Source organism: Silurus meridionalis, chromosome 25 (genome assembly GCF_014805685.1).
Source record: "Silurus meridionalis isolate SWU-2019-XX chromosome 25, ASM1480568v1, whole genome shotgun sequence".
Classification (NCBI taxonomy): Eukaryota; Metazoa; Chordata; class Actinopteri; order Siluriformes; family Siluridae; genus Silurus; species Silurus meridionalis.
The window spans coordinates 3,862,345-3,872,773 of NC_060908.1; the positions used below are offsets into that span (position 1 = coordinate 3,862,345).

Here is a 10,429-nt window from a genome sequence, read left to right on the forward strand (position 1 = left end):
GAAATCATTCAAATTCATTCAAAGAAAACGCTTAAAATTTCGTTAGGATCAATATTTCTAGATTTATTCGGATAGTAGCAGCCTACACTTTATTTTTCACACCACAAATGAGGTCCGGCGTTAAGCAAATAAAAAAACGAGTCATTCAAAGCACAACAAAACTATTTACTTTTGCATAAAACACAGATCGAAGGCAGCGTAACAATTACTAAAGCTGAGATTTGCTGTTGATTTTACTTTTACCTGTTACACATGTTTCCTCAAGGGTTCTTTGTATTTAAAGGTTTCTTACCTCCTTCTAGTTCTCAGTTTAAAAGAAAAACCTTATATACCCTTTCCATTGGTATAAAGCTTTTACCTTAAACTATTAAACCTCCACCAAAGAAGCCTTGGGGATTTCAGCTGAATAGGATGAGTGAAGAAAAAAGTGTTGAGAATAACATTAAACTCGACTAGTCCTCCAGTCCTTGGCGAGAGAAGTAGTCCTCCAGTTCGCTGAGTCTCTGGATTAGCATGAAGTTCAGGTCTGCGTCTTTATTTTTGGCTCTGCGGGACCCCTTTGTTCGGAGAGAACCCAGGTTGGCCTTAGCTTTGCGTTTGCGTGGTAAAGTAAAATCTGGGAAATCTAACACTCGCTTTCGTTTCTGATTGCCAATGCAGACTAGTGTACCGTTCTTCTCCTTTGGCTCCTCGAAGATTGTCTCCAAGCTTCTGGGAGAATCGGGGAAGACATGAGACATTAAATTTCGAACATGAAATCAATATGGGTGTAACGGTACATACATTTTGGTGCAGGGCTTTCGGTTCGGTACATGTGTACGTGCGGAGTTACAATCTGAGTGACAGACCGCACTTTGAGCACGTCAGTTTATTTGTTTATTAAAAAAAAATTTTTTTTTTTACTTCCGGGGTAATTAAAAAAATATATATATTTTTGCACAGTTTCACTGGATTTTATTTTTCATTAATTTTTTACTTTAGGGGTATTAAAAAAAAACTAGAGTTAGCGCAGTGTCACTGTTTATTATTTTTTTATTATTTATAAATTTTTTTTTAATGTATTTAATTTTATTTGTGCCAATTTAATAGAATACTCAATATAAACAATATAATAAGGTGTACTAAATTAATTTGATTTATTAAATTTTATTTTTAGATATATTATTTTCATAAAATATTATAAAATATTAATTAATATATTAGTTAAACAAGCAGGCATTTTATTTCAATTTGTTTTCAAATTGTAAACTGTTGCTGTTCACAAATATTAATTATAATAAACCGTTAATAAAAAAAAAACGACAAGCAACTACTTAAAAACTGAGGCATATACGGAACCGTGAATTTTGTGCACCGTTACACCCCTAAATCAAATTGAATTGAATATTTGAATAAATTGAATAAATATTGAATTAAAATGAGCAAACAAGCGCCATTGACACCAGACCTGTTTGGAGTCGGCGATTTGTAATTCTTGTTGGTGTAAATCTCCTCCAGACTGAACTCCTTCTTCTTTAATCTGATCAGGGGACAGATTTCAGACAAAATGCAACCAAATGTAAACAGGAACCCAGGAAAAATAGACCCTGAATGACATGAATCATTTTCATTGTTGACTTGGTTTATCTTCACTTTAACTATTTACACATTATTTACTATTTGGCAATTTATAAATCTTAAAGGAGACCTGAATGCCATTCAGGATGGAGTTTTCCTTTATATGAAGTCTAAAGAAACAACCCAGATACCAGCTCACCTCTTTGGTTTGGGCAGCCCCATGGGGGTGAGGTTTTTGTCAGGTTTGGGCACCGTCTTGCGGATACGAATCTGAGAAACTTTTTTAGACCTTTGGACTTGTTTCGACGCAGAGCTGGATTCATGAAGCCTCACCTAAATGACATTTATACCACAAAGATAGATAGATATTATATAATATATATATCACACCTGTAATATAGTTAAAAAAAAATTTAAATAAAAATTGAGAAATGTGTATTATATATATAAATAAAAGATATAAAAACTTCAACTAAAATGACCTCTATCAACTCAAATGCTGTTGTTAGTGATGCAGTAGTGATCCACACACCTGCTTCTCCTCTCCAGAGGGTTCCAGGTTGTACAGTTCAGGCTTTTTTACGTCTGTATCAGTAATGGAAAAAGTGGGCACAGTTTCCAAAGGAGACGCCTCCAACCTCACCACCTTGACATTAGGGCTATGTCGTGCAGTAATATCCGAGCTCCTCTCTGGGCTGAGGGGAATCTTTAGAAGTCGACGTGGGGATGGAAACGAGTATGATTTCCTGAATATAAAAAAATTGTTATATGCTTTCTGAACATCGCATTCCACATTTTATTCTATATTTGCTATTATAAGAACCTCCACTCTTCTGGAAAGAGGTTTCACTAGATTTTTGTGGGCATTTGTGCTCATTCAGCCACAAGGGTGTTCGTAAAGTCAGGCACTGAGGAGGCCTGGGGTGCAGTCAGCATTCACATTCATTCCAAAGGTGATTCCATTCAATAGGGTTGGAGCTCTACAGCAGGCCCCTGAAGATCTTCTAATGCTAGGTTTGGGTTTCCTAGTTCAAGTGAAGGGAAGATATAATGCTAGCGCCCTATACAGTCATGTGCCAAAGTAGCTTATATGTCAAGAAAAGTTAGGTGTCCCAATACTTTTTTCCACATAGTGTTTTTACACATCAGATTTCTTAAATGTAGGTCTTTAATTCCAGTTAAATATTTTCATAGTCAAATCAAAACCCTGCAAAAAAAAAGTCCTTCAAAAACATGGATTTCTATTGCATTAGTCCTCGTCATTGTGTCAAGTGCTATATAAACACAAAACACAGTCCCTTTACTAGATAAAAAAAAAAAAATACATCTATATATTAGCAAAAGCAGATATTTATTTGCATGAGACCCACCATACTGAACCAGTTTTCTTTCTGGGAGGAGAATCTTGGCCGGATCGTTGAACATAGCTACGAGCGCAAAAAGAGAAGGGAATCAGAACAGGTCAGATTTCTTGACAATGTCTGAGAAACAGTAATACATTACATTACAGGCATTGTTCAGACAATAATCCAGAGCAAAATGATCTCAAATGAGTCATGATTTGATCCAGTTGGTTCACAGAGCACAATCAGGGCTCAACTTTCAAAATACAACATTTCCTATGAATGGAATTAAAGTTTTCTTGCCTTCTTACTCATATCCTTTAGTTGCTTTGTTAAAAAAAATTAGATTGTGTTGAAAACGTGAAATTCTGTACGCATGCATGTTTTACCCAACAGCAGGTTTTAGATCCTTTTTTTTTTTTTCCCTTGATGCTATGAACTGGAATTGTCAACACTTGCATTTTTACACAGCTTATTCCTCAATCATTTCCTGCTTATACCACAGTGCTCTTAAATACTTCAATCTGATTGGACACAAAGCCTTGATTCATTTTCATGCATATATATATATATTTTTTTTTAAAGTCAAGCTATCAGTTATTATTAGTTAACAATCCCTCTGTGGGAAAGCTGAAGCATGGACACTGCATTAACAAGGTGTATTTCTGTAGAGTGGCAGAAATTAAACACTGATTATAGAAAAATATTTTACTTCAGGGTACTAATAAACGACACAGGAGATGTTCCTTGAGACTACACCCCTAAAGGATTTACTGAGGTAATTATTATTTTTTGCTTGGTGCTGAAAAGTTTAAATAACCAGTATTTACTAATTCACTCACCTGTGATCATTATCCAGACCCGGTGGGCCGGTGTAATCAGCCAATGGCCGAAGAGGAGAACTCTTGTTCTGAACAATAATCTGGTCCTTCACAGTATTGACCAAAGTGGATGACGGGGATATGAAAGAGAAAGGGGAATGGATGTGGCGTAACCGCGTTGGGAAAGACCTCGGAGAGGACACGGTCATCACTGTGCTCAGTCCTGCCCTTGAGAAACTCCCTTTTCTCACAGTATTCATGGGGAAATAAGCAGGAGGCTGCAAATGCTGTGCCATATTTGTGCCAACAAGTGGTGGGATATGGGGCTTCCTACCTCCACTATGATTTGAATGAAGTGGGTGTCTCACAACAGACTCCCAAGGGTCCATTTTTAGTTTTGGTAGGGGTAAACTGAAAACTTGACTGGTGTTCAGTGGAAGCCATTTGGAGTACAAATGGTCTTTATGATGGTGGTATTTGAGTTTAGATGCAATTCTGTGGTGTCTCATCAGAGGCAGGACATTCTTGATGAAGGACCTATTAGGAATCAAGCAGCAGGCGATGTCATCCAGGTAATTTAGAAGATTGCTCATACTGTGGTTAGATTGTGTTTGTGTATCAAGTAGATTTGACAGCCCATTCCCAGGACCTGAGTCGGTCCAGGGCAAAAGAAATCCCATAGCTGAAAGGCAAGCCTTGTAAGAGTCCAAAGGTACCACCACTGGGGTGACAAATGTGCGACGGGAATATGGGTACGTTTTTACCCTTAGACAGGCAAATGCTCCATTCCTCGAGGAACCTATAACCTTTAACTGTTTGCTCTTTCTCTTTCCAAATTCATGTGTTCTCTCATTATCTAAAAGTAAATCCTTGCTTGAACCTGGCATGATCTCTAAAAGGGTTGGGATTTTGAAAAAGGCAGGAACAGATACAACTTCAGAAAATGGCCACTCCTGTTTTTCAGCTATTTTAGGACTTTTTGTGGATAGAGTCATAATCAAGGTAGAAAGACAAGTTTCGGGTTTGTTAGTGGTCCTACACTGGCTGATTGAGGGTGACACGCTTGCTGTCAAGTCTGACAGAGGTGGTCTTGACAGGACAGACTTTCCCTCTGACTTAGAATTTGGAATATCTGAACTTACGCTACTGGGACCATAATTGTTATACAGGCTTCCCTCCAAAGAACCGCTAAAAACTTCACTACTCAAAGAAGGCACCTCAAGTTGTGCTGATTCATGTGAACACTGATCAGTAGAGTGACACTTAATGCTCGCCTCCAAGCTTTCAGAAGACTGGGGCTTCGGATAACAAGATGGCGCGTTTTGACTGTCTTTTTCGTCCGCATTACAGAGCACAACATCCTGTTCCATGTTCTCAAAGTCTTCAATATCCAAAGCCCGAAAGTAGTTACCAGCTCCAAAAGCTGCCTTCACTTGTCCGGATGAGCCTCCATTGAGTGGCAGAGGGTCCGGCACCTCAATGTTATGATTACAATCAGAGATAAGTGCAGAGAAATCAATCGCGGTCCCTGAATCAACGTCCCCACTTCCATGACTAACCGATCCCTGAGAGGATATCTTGGACATAGCGCCATCTTTCTTTTCCTCGGCTGAGTGTTTTTCTGTAGGAATACAACAAGAAAATATAACTTAACTGGTAATAACTAGTGCACACCATAATATTTCAATCTTTTTTTAAATATCATTTGAGGTTTTACAAAATATCAGTCAAATGAAAGATTTCTCAGGAAAACAGGATATTTTTCATAAAGCAATAGACATAAATTTTTTTCAAGACAAATATTTAGTTGGCAACTGGCCTCAATCGAGCCCTTAATTCATTGTTTTCAAGTCATTAATCCCTAAAATTGCACTTCCTCGTGGCTGAAAAATCCAATCCATTTTACGTCTGTGATACAAACCGAGAGAGATTCGCGCCAATAACAAAAAGCTGACTGGCTGTTGCATGTCGAGCTCATTTGTAGTCGTAATACAATGAATTATATTTGGACCAGCGAAAGAAAGATCTACAACACTACGAAAACCAACAAAGAAGTGCAGCAGGAGCATTTCAATTAGCGTTATAGCTAGCATTACACAGACATCGAAAAAATTTAAACTTTTTAAAATTGATTTAAGATATTTTATTTTTTGTTTTGGCTACTTACTACACGCATGTACTATAGACATCTTTGATGGTATTAATGAGAAACTACACACGTTTTTGTTTTCAGAGCCATATAAATCACTGAACTACCATGTCCCCACCCGCATTTCAAAACATTTTTATCTTTGCGTATTTATATTTATTCCTAAAACATCTAAATGCATCTTAGTGCAAAAAACTAGTGACTATTTCCACCTTTCTGAAATCATCTCTTTACAAATATATTTATACCATAAGTGCTGGAGGGCGCGATACTCGGAGCAGTCGGTGTGTTTGAACAGCCAGCAGTGACGTTTCTTCCCAGAAGACTAACTTCACTGTGAAGCAGAGCTAGACTTGTTCCATGTGCAGTGCCTTGGACATGCAGCTGCTCGATCTGCCGCTCAACTGCCTCCAACCTCTGGCTCAATGTCCCGAAAGTATCTGTCAGCAAGCGTTTCATTTCGTTTTGATGGGCCACAAGAACGCGCTCGAGAGAACCAATTTGTTCGGGAGGTTCGGGAGGCAAGGTCAGCGGCGGTGTCCATTCTGTGGATCTGAACCTGTCCGCTGAAACAATAAATGAAAAAAGAGAAGGAAATGTATATTAAATTATGACTGCTTGTTTTTTTTTTCTCATCAAGGCTTTCAGACACCAGAAGACTGCACCATGGTAACCATAGTAACAGCAATGCTAAGCACAGGTAGTAGTTATCTAATGTCAACTGCATGGTTATTTTAAACTCCTCAGCCAAGCATTAATTAGAGAAGATAGCGAAAATGCTCAGTCTGAAGTATATTATTTATCTTATATTGCAGTAATGCCTTGATACTAACAATATAAGAAAATTCAACCTTTTACACACACTTACACACACACACACACACACACACACACACACACACTTTTAATGTAAAGTAGTTCTCAATAAACGTATCACTAAAATTATTACAGCAACAAATAACGTTCCCTGACAAACCATTGAAATAAATAAAGCAAAAAAAAAAAAAAATCCTTCACTCATTCAACCCCTCAATAACTGCTCTACCATGTCTCCTCCCAAGAGAGTCAGAGTGTCATTTAATTGCTGTTATTCTACAATTACGAACAAGCCATCGTGGTAAGAGTACAAAGGCGCTACCCACACATCAAACGGTTGTCCACTTTATGTCAAATTAGAACCAATCACAAACAGGGAGACGTCTTAAAGTCTTCTTCTTTCGGCTTCTCCCATCTCACATCTGCCTCTTTCAAACCAACTACCTTCATGTCTTCCCTCAACACATCCATAAACCTCCTCCTTGGTCTCCCTCTTTTCCTCCTTCCTGTTGGCTCCATCCTCAGCATTCTCCTACTGATATACCCCATGTCCCTCCTCTGCACATGTCCAAACCATCTCAATCTCACCTTATCACCAAAACGTCCTACACGTGCTGTCCCTCTAATAAACTCATTTCTAATCCTGTCCATCGTCGTCACTCCCAACGAAAACCTCAACATCTTCAGCTTTGCTACCTTCAGCTCCACCTCCTGTCTTTTACTCAATACCACTGTCTCTAAACCATACAACATCTCAGGTCTCAGTAAAGATACAAATTACAGAAAAACTAAATAATTTGAATCTTGGCATTTTATAAAATGACCATAAAAGCAAGTTAAATGTGCAAAAATTAGTGCACAAAATGCTTCAAATTCCCAGTTTGTAACTAGTGATCTATCTGAAACAACCGCTTTTTATTATATTTATATCTTAAGTGCTGGAAGAGGCGATACATCAAAATGACTTGTTGGACTGTACCTAACTTACAAGCCATAAAGACAATGTGTTTGGTTTGTTTCTCGTGATTAGGTTTGATTGATTTGCTTGCCCCCTTTCCTTGCAATACGAACGAGCTACGTTTTCAACCTTGGTAATAACATTCAGACATGCATAAAAAAGGTAAACTGCAGAAAAGTTGAAAGCTGCACTATTAGCCCAGAGGAAAAACCAATGCTTTTGCAACTCATCATCTTACCTTCATCTGTGCCAGCTTTGAAACTAGTGTTACCTCCCAAGTGACCATTAATCTCTGAAGATGTCGGGTTCTGCTGTGTATCAGTGTCCAGTATTAATGACGTTTGAGGTTCCTGTACAGAGCACATCCTTGTATCTTCCTTCCCAATCTCTGCTTTCACAGTTCCTCTGTAGGCCATCGCCAACAGGTCTTCATAAAGTGCAGATTGGGGGCAGGGACCAGTTGAAGCAACCGGCCTTGTTTCGTTGGGATCAGCCAGGGGGTTGGACAACATCTTTAAGAACTAGAGCAGGAACACTGGGGGTGAGAAAAATATTATATATTCACTGTGTACCATTGCATAAATGATGCATTTATCCAAAGCGAGTCAACTCAATTAAACTGGTGATTGCTGAGAACATAAGCAACAGCAACCATTGGTGATTAAATATGGGTGTGTCCAACGACATCACAAAGTCTTTGTAAATGTGGGGCAACTTAAAGCAGCCGCTACTATTAGGATTGAAGGTGAGCGATGAGCCGTCTTCTGATTTGCGAGATGCTAGCTGCATCACCCACTAACAACAAATAGGAAAGCCTCTTGAAAACTTCATAGTGTATGGTATAGTGACTGGAGATTTGTAGCGATAAATGTGGGAAAAAACAAACTTGGCCGGTTTGGTGTAGGGATTAGAATTCATAAACTTCTGGTCAATAGTGGAAGGTCTTAGCCATTAAGCCAATACAATACCATACCAACCTGCACCAGTCCAACTTTCTCGATTTATAGCACCGATCCAATGCAGACATCCTCGTCTGCTATCTATATACATGTCATGCCAAGTAATGCAAATGCCTGAGACATGATCGTGGTATTTTTTAAACAAAATGTGTCTTGCTTGTTCTCAACCATAATAAGTGTCATGGCAGACATTACAAGCATTTTATGACCATCAATACATGAGAACTTAAAATGTGAACCAATTGTTTTATCTCTACAGTATATTTGGAGGATTATTAAAAAATTCAAGTATCAGAATCTGTTATTTGAATGCCAGGGAGGCATAATGAGTTTCGGTGCAACCTCACAGCTTGGGGTTCAATCCTGATTGCAAGATATTATCTATCAGTTTCCCAATACCCATATGGGTTTCCTCCGGTTCAACCGGTTTTCTCCCAACGCCCCAAAACATGCCTGTATGTGGATTGAGTGTGTGTCATTTCCCAGTGTGTTCAATATCACAGACCGGCTTCTTATCCATTTCCATTCTCCACACCCAGTGCTCCCTTGTGACCCTACCCAGGAAAAGACGCTTTCTGAAGATGAATCAAGAAATGATAAAAGAAGCCTTTACTGTCTATATACACACATGATAAATAAACCCCACCAGAATTGTAGTTCTTTAGTGCAAATAAACCATTAGAACATGCAATTCTCTTGCCTAAGAAATACACACTTGAATGAAATCTGTAGTATGTAAATATCAGCATTAGATGCAAATCAGTGGTTTAAGATCTTACTTTCACTCAAAAAGAAAAGGATGGAAAAAGAAGATCTCAGGACTTGCCTGGGAGATGAGCCCAGGATGACTTGGCTTCACAAATAGAAGTGATGAATAGAATCAAGAACAGATGTTTTATTGAAATATTTAGGTTCTATTGACAAAATAACTGGTGCATACCTTCATTAACAGCCAATCAAAAAGCCTCGGTGTTTCAGGACAAACTCTAGTAAGATGTTTTCATGAAACTCGATCATTACTTCTGGCTCCATTTCTGCGTCCCTGCTGCATGTAAATCGCAACAACTGTTTCCGGCGGCGTCGCAGCACCGGGGCGTTTGATGTGAAATAAAATGGCGATTTTTTTTTTGTTTTTGTTTTTACAATCTTTTTTTCTTCATCATAACTATTATGAATTCGGGCCTTGTTTGGCAAACGGATTTTCAAAGCACGTAAAAAAACAACGCTATCAAACAATTGCACGAAGAAGAAACCGAATTGTGAACGTTACTTCCGGCGCTCTTGTAGCTCGCGTCCTATTGGTTGGTTTTCGGCAGGCGTCGCATCTGATTGGCTGTTCAATGTTTTCAGCATTTTAATGTTTAACGTCTGATAGAATGACTGTGTTATAAATTTTGTTGTTTAGAAATAGACTTTATTCTGAATCTCTTAGGACTTCTTTTGATTAAATGTAACGGGCTCTGTTACATTTAAAATAGGCTACTAAAAACAATTAATATTACAATATTAAAATCCTGTCAAAGGATATGTTTTTAAGGCACATGCATGTTTCTGTAGTTTTTATGTAACAATCTAAATAAAAGGCAAAAACACACAAACAAATGCACAATAAATGAGAAAAGAAAGTGGACAGATGAATCCAAATTGGACAGAAGAAGATAGCAGACTGCCTCACCCCCACAGTCAAACATGGAGGTGAAAGTTTAAGGATTTAGGGTTGTTTAGGAGCAGGTGAAGGCTGTAGACTTATTCTGGGTGAAAGGAAAACTTAACCAACATTGCTACTATTTCATACTTCAACACAGTGGTGCACAGTAACAAAGGAA

At 38.3% G+C, this 10,429-nt stretch overlaps 1 protein-coding gene across 4 annotated transcripts; it reads right to left on the reverse strand.

Annotated features, from left to right (window-relative positions):
• Positions 1–144: 144 nt before the first annotated feature.
• On the reverse strand, positions 145–9,883 carry wu:fi75a02. Of its 4 annotated transcripts, none has more exons than XM_046838978.1 (10): positions 9,544–9,883; positions 9,430–9,456; positions 7,883–8,179; positions 6,119–6,436; positions 3,743–5,342; positions 2,928–2,984; positions 2,090–2,303; positions 1,757–1,890; positions 1,448–1,519; positions 145–711 (listed from the first exon to the last, which is right to left on the reverse strand). In XM_046838978.1, exons 3-10 carry the CDS (start codon positions 8,154–8,156, stop codon positions 453–455), a joined length of 2,928 nt encoding a protein of 975 aa, XP_046694934.1. In that variant the 5' UTR covers positions 8,157–8,179; positions 9,430–9,456; positions 9,544–9,883; the 3' UTR covers positions 145–452. The 4 variants fall into 4 exon arrangements, with proteins under 4 accessions (XP_046694934.1, XP_046694935.1, XP_046694936.1 ...); XM_046838979.1 differs by having other exon boundaries at positions 9,383–9,456; XM_046838980.1 differs by lacking the exon at positions 9,430–9,456 and having other exon boundaries at positions 145–708.
• Positions 9,884–10,429: the final 546 nt, after the last annotated feature.

What these genes read in the sequence shown, in the direction of transcription:
- wu:fi75a02 (XM_046838977.1), bottom strand. Translation starts at nt 8,156, where the DNA reads ATGTTGTCCAACCCCCTGGCTGATCCCAACGAAACAAGGCCGGTTGCT. An exon ending in CAAAGCTGGCACAGATGAAG is followed by an intron (nt 6,437 to 7,882) that starts GTAAGATGATGA and finishes TTATTGTTTCAG; the next exon opens with CGGACAGGTTCAGATCCACA. An exon ending in GGGCTGCCCAAACCAAAGAG is followed by an intron (nt 1,520 to 1,756) that starts GTGAGCTGGTAT and finishes TCCCCTGATCAG; the next exon opens with ATTAAAGAAGAAGGAGTTCA.